A 12,827-nucleotide genomic window follows, 5' to 3' on the forward strand; every position below is an offset into this window, starting at 1 on the left:
CAGTCAGCTTATAACCTCATAAAAATTAACAAGGTTCATGCTATCATTACACACAGAACTGCCTAGTAATTCTGCACCAGAGGCCATCACAGAAGATAATGGTGGCTCCATAAAAGGGGTCAGTCTACCTCCCCAGCCCCTAAAGTACTGGTAGTCAACTCAAACAGCAAAGCTCTAAATAGAAGTAGCTCCCTCCCTTAGTTATGGAGCAATATAATACATAGTAATTTTCTTTCCTTAGTTTATTCCCAGAACGTTGCAGTTCTGCAAATCACTCAGGCAAGAACAGAAACAATGCTTTTTGGGTTGTTGTTTTTTTGACAACTGAACAATTAATGCACAATGCTACTGCATGAACATGTGCAGAGCCAGATTCTGATTTATGGGGTCGCTCAGGAGCGATACCATTCCCACAGCCTTGCAGTGCGTAGTGTTAACATGTGTTACCTCTTTCAAACTGCAGCTTCTTATACCTTTGCATGATTTCTGATGCAACCATGCACTCAATCTGTTGAAGGAAGGAAAAGAAAAAGACAAATTTCCGATTAGAACAGCAATAATCAAAAGCATTTTCAACAAACTGAGACAAAATATTCGACCTTTGGAAAATTATTAAAAACATATGCTGGCAACTATGGCAGCTGTAACATATAGAGCAAGACACATCTAAACATCCTGGGAACTAAAAAAACCCACCCCTATTTGCAGTAAAAGTGTACCTCATTTTCTTGCAGATGACCTCGCTTTGGGCAGGCAGCATCAGGGCAGCTGATTGCTGTTTCTAGACCTTCTTTGATCAAAAGTTCCACATACTGTTTTAGGCACTGTAAGAGAGCCAAAGACTGAGTTAACCATCCCATCAAGAATAAATCACTCAGTATTTTAACAGCTTTCCTCTGAAAATCTGAATAACTCAAACTTCCTTGAAAAAAGATACTACTGTTTTTTCATGACCTTTTTACATCCATTGACCATGCTTACAGCTTTTGCCATGGTTATACCTGTAAATAGAAAACAGCAAGTTTATTTCACCATCAAGTAACTCTTCCTCAAATTAAAACACGCAGCAAATTAAAAAACAGCAATAATGGGGAGAAGCACAAATCAAACAGGGAGCTAGGATGGGGAAAAAAACTAATAAAACACCACCAAGATAAAATTAGATTAACGACACTCCAAAAATCTTTATGTGACTGGAAACCACAACACAGCTTAGTAAGCAGTAACTACCCATAGACAGACATCTGTCAAGCACACCAGTCAGCAAAAGGGAGTGGTGTATCTTGCCTTCTATTTCTAGAAAATAACTATCTGAACTTCATGGTTAAAGATGTATCTTTTCCATAGGAAGGAAAAAATGTGAGAATTAGGACTCACGGAAGAACCACAGTTTCCATAGGGACCAAACAATAAATATTTGTAACACTAATACTTTCCTCCCCTAGCAACCACAGCATTTTACCCAAATTATAACTGAAAACATAGCATCTAAAACAGTAGTACACAGCACGACCATCAACACAAGAGAGAAGAAAGGTGGTTATTTTAGACTAAGGGCAAATTGAGACCAAACCTTGTTAACCTTGAAGAGCAACCACCTCTCTCAACCTCCACACCTCCACATCAAGGTGAGAGCTACTACATCGGTGTCTGGCTGGGGAGGCAAGGGTAGTGATGCAGAGCGCACGATATCCTCCTCTCTGCAGATACCGTGCAACTTCTACCAGCCTGACACTACACAGAGAACAAACGAGGGTCTGCTTTCCAGCAGATGGGTCACCCTGTGGTGTTCTCACCCTGCTTGTGAGCCCAGCTGGCAGTGGCAAACTGGAGACAATTACAGAAAGCAGGTACCTCTCTGTTACCGGGTATGTGAATAAAGAGCGAGGCTAGACTGACGGTAGCATAAAATGAAGATACAAAACAAGCCCAGCGTACGGCTGGGTGGGAGGCAAGAAGGATTACACGCTGCAGCAAGCTGGCAAAACAAGGACTTCAATTACCATTTCCAGACAGAACTTGCAAAAGGTACACAGCCGCCGACTCAGCACCAGCCTGGGGAGGCAAAGGGCTGCACTGACCCTGCCAAGTCCAGCACGCCTAACTGCAGGTCTGAGCACAAAGCTGCTGCTTCCTTCCAGCCATGCCATCGAACAGGCCCATCAACAAGCACACTTCCAGCCTAACCTTTTGCATCTGGCTTGTAGCTGGACCTTGTAGGTCGAGACTTTGACACTACTCATCTCGCCTCTTCTCTTTCTGCTCTGCCTCTCGATATGTCTGTTCAGCTCCTTTCAGAGACCCTACTGCCTATATTAACGTTCTAGTCTAGATTCTACCTCTTGCAGCTTGATTGCAGCAAAACCTTCTCTTCCTGCCCACACAATTTCTGCTGCTCTGGTACACAGCTTTTCTGGTGGCAACATGCCACCACCTTGACAGCACAACAAATCATTTTGCCACAGTCCCCTTTCCTGTGTCTCCTACTCAACAGAGACAGCAGGTCTATTTTTTCTGAAAGAAAAATGGAGACTGGATAATTGATATCTTTAAAAGTTTTACACGCGTAAAAAATCCACATGATAGATTATAGTCTATGTCCCTTTTTCATCAGTAGGGATTTAATGAAGACAACTGTTCACTTAGTAGATGTTTGGCTTGCAGAAGCTTTCCAAGCCTTCACTTTGAGCTCGGCAGGGTGGGTGGTGGAGCAGTTCAAGAGAACCGCCAGCAGCAAACACAGCAGGCTGAGCCCTGCAAGAACCAGATCCTAGGTTGTGTGCCTTGGCAAGCTGTGATTTCAGCTGTAGTGAGGTATTAGTGTTGCTGTAATGATACTGTTGGCTCTTCCATTTCCCCTCCATTTGCAGATGCCAAGTGTGGATTAAAATGAAAATGCATACATTTTTAATGTCAGCACTTAGCACTTACAGAAAGTACTTTTCAAGCTGAATGAGCTCTGCCGTCATTAATCATTAATGTGGTTAATTCTCCTCCTCAACCTGTTTGGGACCATTGCCAAAGGCTATTTGATTTGCTTCCCTTGCCTCACATTTATAGCCTTGACAGAAAGGCTATGAAGATATTTTCTGTCTTTTCTACTCTTTTCTGTCTAAGGAATGACACAGTTCACCCCTGCCACGAGCAGTGTCCAAGGCCTTCCCCTTCCCCTGATGTGGCACTAGAGCCTACTTCCTCAAAGCCAGCACAGCCAAAGTGTACTTCTTATGCTACACCTTCTGGGAACACAGATGCTGTCTCGAGGCTGTGATACACCACTGTAAATTAGCCAGAGGATAAAACACCCTGTCCATTCAAGATTTCCTCACTTCAGAGATTTCTTGGGTGGAGAAAGAGTAAGCCAAAGAGCTGCAAGTGAATTTGAAGCACAGGGTACCGGTGGCTTCTCTTGAGAGCAGACACAAGATGTGCCACTTGTGTCAGAAAATTTTAAACTGGTTATAGTACTAGAAATGCACCAGCACACAAGCAAAACACCACAGCAGGATCAGGTACCCAGTTATATACTATGAAAAGTTACAAAACAACTCCTAAAAGGTGACAAATACATTGTTGATCATTTTCTGTGCCACTTGTAATTGATCTCATGCTGGAAGAAAATATCTTCATAGTCTTTCCATTAAGGTTATAAAGTATTGTATAGGATAAAGTAAAAATGTGGGAGTGTAAGTCACCCCAAAGAACTTTCAAAATTAACTGTATTACATAATTTCTCTCAGAGAAAACAGGAGCTGAAATTAGGTACCTAAGAGCTAAGCTTGGAATAAGGTCATGAGATATCCTTCTTGTCGCATATTCACCCTTATAAAACCAATATGCTGAGAGGCATCTTTAGTCTTCCTTTCATGGATGTGTGTCAATGGAAAGTTATAAGCATAAGGCATTTGACAAAAAAAAAAAAAAAAAAAAAAACACACAAAAAAACCCCCACCAACCAAACTCTACTGAATTAAGTAAGTCATAAGAAGAAACGTTTGCTTTCTATTCAGTTTTGTACTTCACTTCTGTACTCTGACAATCTTCACCTGGAATACTGAAAAGCTGCCTAGCCAGAAAGAAGGGAGGACCAAGTGTGTAAATTTTTAGTCATTAGTTCAGCTACAGTAAAAAAACATGTGTGGGCTCTTACTCCTTTCCCAATTCAGAACTAAAACATGTCAGTTTGTAACAATTGTTAGGGAAGTTACTTTGGTTTAAGTTGCAATTGCAACAACTGAACAGGTAATTGTAGTAGCTTAGATTTCTGTCCAGCATGCACGCTCTCAGCAACACCAAATGAGTGGGGAGGAAACAAACTGTTAGATGTTGGCACTTCAGGACGCTACTGAGGCTGCCTGGGTTCCTTAACTATACAGATCTATAACTTAACACTCATTTTACAACTTCAAATAATTATAAATTAAAAGGAGATTGTAATATACTACCATATATGACTGTTAGACAGGGAATCGCATGAAAACTGCCATATAACTTTTGTAATTTCCTGTAGACAAAGGAAAGCAAAGCACTGTGCAACATATGTGCTACATATAAACTATATACAGACTATATATATATAAAACATATAAACTATATTTCAATCTTTATATAAGGCTATGTAAGCTGCATGTCAAGATGAATCGCGTGCCCCAATTGCTGCTAAGATCAGTGAGAAGAGACCAGTTAGCTCCCCTAAGCATTACACCTGTATTTTCCCTGTGTATGCACACTCCTTGTGCATCCCTGCTGCACATCACTGCTGTCCTTTCTGGTGTCTGGATGACTTTTTCTTTCACCTGGTAACCCAGGAATCCTACTGCCATTTGCTGTCCCCATGACAAAGAGCAGGAGCACATCCACTTTGAGGAGTTTTGGCCCAGATCCACTCTCATAGGGATCAACTGAGAGCCCAACCCAACAGTGGTTTTACTATCAGCTACCTATATAAATGAGAAACACTTTGTTTGGTGGGGTTTTTTTGCCTCAGCCTGAGAGACAGATGGTTAATAAAGGAATGACTTCCTTTCTGAAGCTGCCAAGCATCACCTTACATTTAGAGTTCCGCCATATGTGCTGTACTTCCAGCTTTTGTACATCAAGAACCGTGCCACACAGAAAGGTATATTCAGTGACCACTGATGTGCTGCTGCTTTAGAGCTGCACATCATTTTGTCTAATGTTATAAAGATCAAAATACCCTGTGACAATCAAAACTGTTATTTTTTGCCTAATTTCCAAACCATAAAAATTTTACTCTGCTGCATTCAACAAACCTGCACAGGCCACAGCAAAATCTTGATATAAAGAATTAACATGTCTGGCTTTTAATTTTCTTTTAGGAGAATTCAGGCAACACTTAGGCCTATGAGAATGCTTGTACTTATTCCTCCTGACACCCAAAACCAAATAAAATCCTTCACAATTCCTAAGGAGGACTCTGACTTTCATTGCTTCCATGTGGGGCAACATTTATCTACCATCTCCTTTGACAGAAAACATGTGTTCACTTGGTGGCTAAGATAATTTTTCAATATAAGATGCATGTAATTAAAACCACTTAAAGATATTTTTGGTTAACATCTTAATTTTTTAAAATAGAAGAGCAAACATTTTTGAAAAGTTACAACAAAATTACTTTTAAGAACATGTTATTGCTGCTATTGCAGGAGACAAGGAATGTCACGTTTTATTTGAGAGTTAGGCAGGCAAAAAGATTATCTTGTATTCTTCTCTTAACAGCTACTAGGTGGATTTTGTCAACATGCAGACTTCTGACTACGCTAATGCTGCAGATGCAATTGCAAGTCTTATGAAAAATTTTTGTAAGTCAGTCAATGGATTTGGAAAGGCTAAAAAAGCATGACAGGACTGCAGAGCCAAGTATATCATCACCATATCATTTATTTCTGAAAACTTTAAATGTATTTTCATGCTGGCACTAGGCCACAGCCATCCCAAAAAAAAATGTGCACTGTACGCACAATCATCATGTGCTGGTATTGGTAGAACATTTAAAAAAAAAAAACCAAACACCTACTGAAAAAATTAAAAGGGAAAAAAGGAGCATTTACCAAGTTCTAAAAAAGAAAGGGAATTAATTGTTTACAATGCATTTATTAAAGGTGAATATTAAAGGCAGACAATTGCAATTACTATTGTGCAGAAATATTAACCAGGTGAATAAGCCTTCACCTTGGGCAGACAACCACTAAGAGTTCTGCACCTCATTTCAGGAACACAAGGAAGGGCTGGCATGCTTTTCCAACAAGGGAGGAATTTTTTTAATTTTTATGTGTTATTTTGTTATTTATTAACAAAAAAAAAATCTGTTTCTAGAGCTAGTGGGCCTAAGTTTCAACGCAAAGAGGAGAAATTGAAAGTAATACTGGGAAGAAAGTTCAAACTGAACAAGAAATTAAGATGATCATTAACATGTAGCCTAAATTGCTGGTCTCTCACATTCTGTATCATCTGCAAACCAGGATTAGATGAACTTCTAGAAATATACATACATATACACACATACAACAATTTGCATTTGACCACATGAAGAATCAGGAATCACTGGTTGTTACTTTATGATCTATATGACAAATGACATCAGGCTAGATGGATGTAAAGATCCCTTTTGGCCTTAAATTCTGGGAAAGAACATGAGGAATATTGAGTGAGAAGCACTTATTTAGCAGTGTTTCGTAGCTACAAATCTACAGTTTGGTCTATGGGTAGGTTTTGTGCTAAAAGGATACTAAGCCAAAGCTCAAAATCCATGTGATGAGGCTACACAGATGAACAGAACTACTGCAACAACTACTTTTAACATTATTTCATAATATTTTTATGTTCTGCACACCATGTATTTTTCTTTACATTACTTAAAAATGAAGACTGAGAAAGGGATACCTTTTCTTGCCATAAGACAGTGTAACACCAAGGTTACTCCACTGCTCTATGCTAATTACACCAAGCTAATTCTTCAGTCAGTCTAGTGAATAGGTATTTATACTCGTAGGAACATTGTCCGTAAGTCTTTTGGGTAATGTGATTTAACGGTCACTTTTAGCTTCAGATTAGAACAGTACATAGTGATGCACTGTGCAGGACTCACGTGGGGAAGGGTAAGAGAGTGTGCATGAGAGTGAGTGAATGGCTCAGGTACACGTCCGTGTCCACATCTGAGGTGGAGACTTAATACTCTTGGAGTAATCGCTCCCCTCACTTCTGTCCAAACAGCAAATTCACTCTGGACTAGGGAGCTTTTCCCTGAAGAAAACATTAGTTGCTAGAGAGACTTTGCATTCAGACAAAACTGAACAATCCAAAGAAGAAAGACTCCCTTAAAATAAGCAGCCTACAGCTGGTGTTCTCTGAAGAGGAGGGAAGAATGGCAGAGTAAGCTTTGAGCCTAAGTCTTCCCTACTCCTGAAAAGCACAGATTCCTGTAACCACATATAATTGTCATACGCTACCTTTTTTAAGTGTTTTGTGGATACTTCTAAAAGCAACAGGAATGCTCATCTGGCCATAACACAAATTATAGAATCACAGAATGGTTTGGGTTGGAAGGGACCTTAAAGATCATCTAGCTCCAACCCCCTGCCATGGGCAGGGACACCTTCCACCAGACCAGGTTGCTCAGAGCCCCATCCAGCCTGGCCTTGGACACTTCCAGGGATGGGGCATCCACAGCTTCTCTGGGCAACCTGTGCCAGCATCTCACCACCCCCACAGTGAAGAATTTCTTCCTTATACCTAATCTAAATCTACTCTCTTTCAACTTAAGGCCATTTCCCCTTGTCCTATCACTACATACCCTTGTAAAAAATTCCTCTCCAGCTTTCCTGTAGGCCCCCTTTAGGTACTGGAAGGCTGCTACAAGGTGTCCCCCATGCCTTTGAGCGCAAGCATCCAGCCAATTCTTTATCCATCAAGTGCCACATCTGTCAAGTGCATGTTTCTTCAGTTTAGAGATCATCACTGTCACGCAGGACAGTGCCAAATGCTTTGCACAAGTGCAGGTATATGACGTCAGTTGCTCTTCCCTTACCCACCAGTGCCATAAACCTGTTGTAGAAGGCCACCAAACTTGTCAAGTTCAATTTGCCCTTAGTGAAGCCTTGCTGGCTGTCACCAATCACCTCCTTATTTTCCATGCGCCTCAGCGCAGTTTCCAGGAGGATCTGCTCCATGACCTTGCTGGGCACAGAGATGAGACTGACTGGCCTGTAGTTCTCTGGGTCTTCCTTTTTTCCCTTTTTAAAAATGGGGTTATGTTTCCTCTTTTCCAGTCAATGGGAACTTCACTGGACTGCCACGACTTCTCAGATAGGATAGATAGTGGTTTAGCCACTTCATCCACCATTTCCCTCAAGATCCGCTGATACATCTCATCAGATTCCATGGACTTGTGAGCTTTCAGGTTCCTTAGGGACCTGATCTCATACAGCGGAAGGTTCTTAATTCTCTCAGTGCCTGCCTTTGCCTTCCACAACTTGGGCAGTGGCTGGGACACTCGTCGGTGAAGACCAAGGTGAAAGAATCATTCAGTACCTCAGCCTTCTCTGTATCCTGGGTAACCAGGGCTCCAGTTTTCTTCAAGAGAGGGCCCACATTTCCCCTAATCTTTATCACCAACAAACCTATAGAAGTTTTTCTTGTTGCCCTTGATGTCCCTGGCCAGATTTAATTCTATCAGGGCTTTAGCTTTCATTACCTGATCCCTGACTGCTCAGACAATTTCTCTGTATTCCTCCTAGGCTACCTGTCCTTGCTTCCACTCTCCGCAGACTTCCTTTCTGTGTTTGAACTTGTCCAGGATCTCCTTCAGATTCCTGAAAAGGCTGAAGTCTGCTCTCCTGAAGTCCAGGGTAGCAAACTTGCTGTGTGCCCTCCTTGCTGTGCTAAGGGTCTTGAACTCCACCATTTCATGGTCTCTGCAGCCAAGGCTGCCCTTGAGCTTCACATTCCCCACCAGCCCCATCTTGCTGGTGAGAACAAGGTCGACACAGCACTTCTCCTCGTTGGCTCCTCTGTCACTTAGAAAAGGAAAGCTATCATCAACACATTGCAGGAACCTCCGGTATTGCTTATGCTCTGCTGTGTTGTCCCTCCAAGGTGATTCAAGTACCCCATGATGACTAGAGCTTGTGAATGTGAGGCTGCTCCCATTCACCTATAAAGGGTCTCATCTGCTCAGTCTTCCTGGTTGGGTGGCCTGTAGCAGACCCCCACTACAGTGTCACCTGGCCCTGCCCTCCCTTTAATCCTGACCTATAAGCTCTCATCAGCTCCTCACCCAGCCCCAGGTGAAGCTCCATGCACTCCAGCTGGTCACTGACATAGAGAGCGACAACTCTTTCTCCTCTCCCATCTGTCCTTCCTGAAGAGCCTGTGTACTTCCATTGCAACAATCCAGTCATAAACAGCCTTCCCACTTTTAATCTCAGTGTTTCACAGAACAAGAAAACTACTTTCTGCCAAATTTCTGTGGTACGCTTAAAGCATGCAAGAAAACATGTGAGAAAATAAAAAAAGGTACATTATTCCTCAGAGAGCTTTTAAGCTTCTTTCAAACTTCCCACATGGCCTCTTTGTGTAAAGCAGTAGTTATTATCCTGCCTCAAATCTATTCTTATTTAATCACAGGTTCAACTTTGAAATACTCCTGCACTGCTGCTCCAGTGTGCATAATTCTTTACGGCAGATCTACAATCTCGCTTTTTAGGTACCACGCTGATTTTACTTGGTTGACAAGTGACTTACTGGGAAACATCTATGCATGCTTAATCAGAGAGATGTTTGAGGCATACAAATGACCGTGGGAGTGATATCTTTTTCCCTTTATTAGATATGCTGTTAGCTATACTGACCAAATCTAAGAACACAAACTATATTCAACCTCATAAACCACCTAGATCTGAGACAAATACATATTGCACAGATGTTTAATGTTCGTGATGTTACTTTGAACTTTAATAGATCATTTCCACTTCTATAAACATCTTCTCAGAGACAATCTACTTTCAAAGAAATCTTCACTATCAAAATTCAAATTTTTATTATCCCTGCAGCTGATTCATCATCCTTAAAAGTAAATCACAGAAGGAAACAGTCACTTATCTTGACATGCAGCACTTCAAATCTACAAATGTGAAAGCAGTAACAAAGAATAGTCTTCTTACATGTTTGCTCTTTATATCCTTTGTTTGTTGCTACACATACAAAGACAAGCACTTGCAAGGCTCTCTAGAGCTCTGCAACAGGGAAATACCTGCACAAATTTGGCCTCCTATGCCATGAACAAGAAGGTACACACCAAGAAAGGGAGCTCAGCGAGGACCAGAGATGGACAGCATCACAGGTGATTAACTTTTATCCCAAAGTGGCAAGTAATTTGAAAAAGTTCTGTTTGACAGGCTTCCTGCCTCTACTTGCCCAACACTTGGCCTCTTTTTAAAGATTTTTTGTTGTTGTTAAAAATTGCCAAAGGCAAGTGCCTTTCCCCACACCCACACTGTCAGTTTTTAAAGGCTGCACCAGGTATTCTGCAGCCCTGCTACAGCCTGTATTGTCAGCCTAAATCCAGTCACATCATCTTGCCTGTGTATGATAGCCAAACATCTTGGCTGGGGAAGATTAACGTAACCCACGTGCTTCCATGTCTCAGGGCAAACCACATAAGCATTCCTCAGTGAGCTGTAAAAACTGGTCTTGTCCAAACGCCCTTGTGCTCCCATCAGCTGGTGAAACCTCAGGATGGGAACAGCCAGCAGACTGAGAGGAGCAGGGACTCACCCACTGCAAATGCCACTGTGGTTAGTTAGTGCAAACATGGCTGTTGATTTATCCTGTGAACAGCAGTACAGATTTTGCTGCTTTGGCTCTGCCTCTGTTCAAATAGTTTCCAATGTTACACCCAAATATCACAGCAGTCCCTGGTATACACTTAACTGATGCAAACAATGGCTTAGACAAGATACTTTAGGGATGAGGTACAGCACCCCTCTGCTTGAGGGCAGCCACCAAACCCTCTGCATTGGGGTAACTGTGCCTTTGAGCACAGGGAAGTGTCAGCATCAGGCCATCAGTCAACAAACCACAGAACAGTCAGGGTCAGAAGGCACCTCTGGAGATCATCTAGTCCAACCCCCTGCTAAAGCAGGTTGCACAGGATCACATCCAGGTGGGTTTTGGATGCCTCCAGAGAAGGAGACCCCACAGCCTCTCTGGGCAGCCTGTGCCAGGGCTCTGGCACCCTCCCAGTACAAAAGTTCTTCCTCATATTCAGGTGGAACTGCCTGTGTTGCAGTTTGTGCCCGTTGCCCCTTGTCCTGTCGCTGGGCACCACTGACAAGAGCCCGGCCCCATCCTCTTGGCACTCGCCCTTCAGACATCTGCAGGCATTGGTAAGGTCCCCTCTCAGTTTTCTCCAAGCTAAACAGGCCCAGATTGCTCAGGCTTCCCTCCTAAGTTGCTTAATCACCTTTGCATCCCTCCATTAGACCCTCTTCCAGTAGTTCCCAGTCTCTCTTGAACTGGGCAGCCCAGAACTGGCCACCCCAGAACTGGACACAGCACCCCAGACACAACCTCACAGGGGCAGAGGGGCAGGATCACCTTCCTTGACCTGCTGGCCATGCTCCTCCTAATGCACCCCAGGGTCCCACTGGCCTTGGCCACCAGGGCACACTGCTGGCCCATGGGCAACTGGCTGCCCACCAGCACTCCCAGGCCCTTCTCCACAGATGGAGGTGAGGGAAGAAGAAATGTATGTATCATTAAGGATACAGAAAGAGGAGCCCTGCTGACTTCAGCTTGAGAAATACTAGATCATGACAAACATCCTTTGAGACACAGCAATCAGTGGCTGTGGAAGGCACAGGCAGGACCAAGCAACAGAACTAAACAAACCTGGAAAACAAATGCCCATTTCCAGTTGCACATCTTAACAGAGAAAGGGAAGGCAAAGACGACTTACATCTGCCTATCCCTTGAAATGGTGGTGGCTTGGTTTGGTTTTTTTTGAGGGAGATTATATAGACATTTATATGTGTGTACTGTAAAATATATAGATGAACAATTTCTTTTCAGAGAAGTCTTTTAGATCAGTAGTCAGCAGAAAATGGCCAATCAAGACAAGGATAGTATCTTGCAGTTTGCACATATCTTCATCTTAGCATAGATATTTCAAGTGGATGTACATATAACTTTTTCATGTTGGATTTTTACTACTTCATTAGCTTGCATAAGCTGCTTGTTCTCACTTATTCAGGGCTGCAATCAGTAGAAACACCTGGAGTAAACGTTACAAAGAAATTTGTTTTCAAATGCCAACATATGCAGGATAAAACTCAAATATTCAGGAGGCAAAAACAACAAAAAAATCAGTCTTCCCTTATATGGTTGTTTGAGAAAAGTTTATTCTATTTTAGAACAGAATGAATATTTCTGAGTGGGAGGACAATACACCTGCAGCAAACAAAAGACCTTTCATTTTCACATGCAAAACATGCAGACAAAAATGAACTAGTTTTCCCAACGCTCAGATGAAGACAGATAACGTTAATCTCATTTAGTAACATCACACAGGAGAGGGAAGAGCTGAAGGCTCTGGATCAAATTTAGTTTTCAGTCAGAGTTCTACAGTTCCCAAGTTTATTATACAGAGTTTATTATTTAAGCAGGGGGTTGTCATCACAGCACCTACAAGACAAGTCAGAACCCAGACAGTCATGTGAACTGCTGTGCAAACACATAGTGACCTCTAACCATGAAGCCTCTACTGACACATCACATGTCAAGATCAGTATCGGTTCTCTGCTAAGGTC

The 12,827-nt window shown here is 42.3% G+C and overlaps 1 protein-coding gene across 4 annotated transcripts in view; it reads right to left on the reverse strand.

Annotated features, from left to right (window-relative positions):
• Positions 1–12,827, reverse strand: part of RNF144A (ring finger protein 144A) — a 67,441-nt gene that overhangs the window by 12,087 nt on the left and 42,527 nt on the right. For all 4 annotated transcript variants that reach the window (XM_037391850.1, XM_037391853.1, XM_037391852.1 and 1 more), the window contains 2 exons: positions 720–824; positions 448–508 (listed from right to left, as the gene is read on the reverse strand). In XM_037391850.1, the coding sequence (XP_037247747.1) occupies positions 448–508; positions 720–824 (166 nt within the window). The remainder of the gene's footprint in view (positions 1–447; positions 509–719; positions 825–12,827) is intronic.

This window comes from Falco rusticolus, chromosome 6, assembly GCF_015220075.1.
Source record: "Falco rusticolus isolate bFalRus1 chromosome 6, bFalRus1.pri, whole genome shotgun sequence".
In the NCBI taxonomy this organism is placed as follows: domain Eukaryota; kingdom Metazoa; phylum Chordata; class Aves; order Falconiformes; family Falconidae; genus Falco; species Falco rusticolus.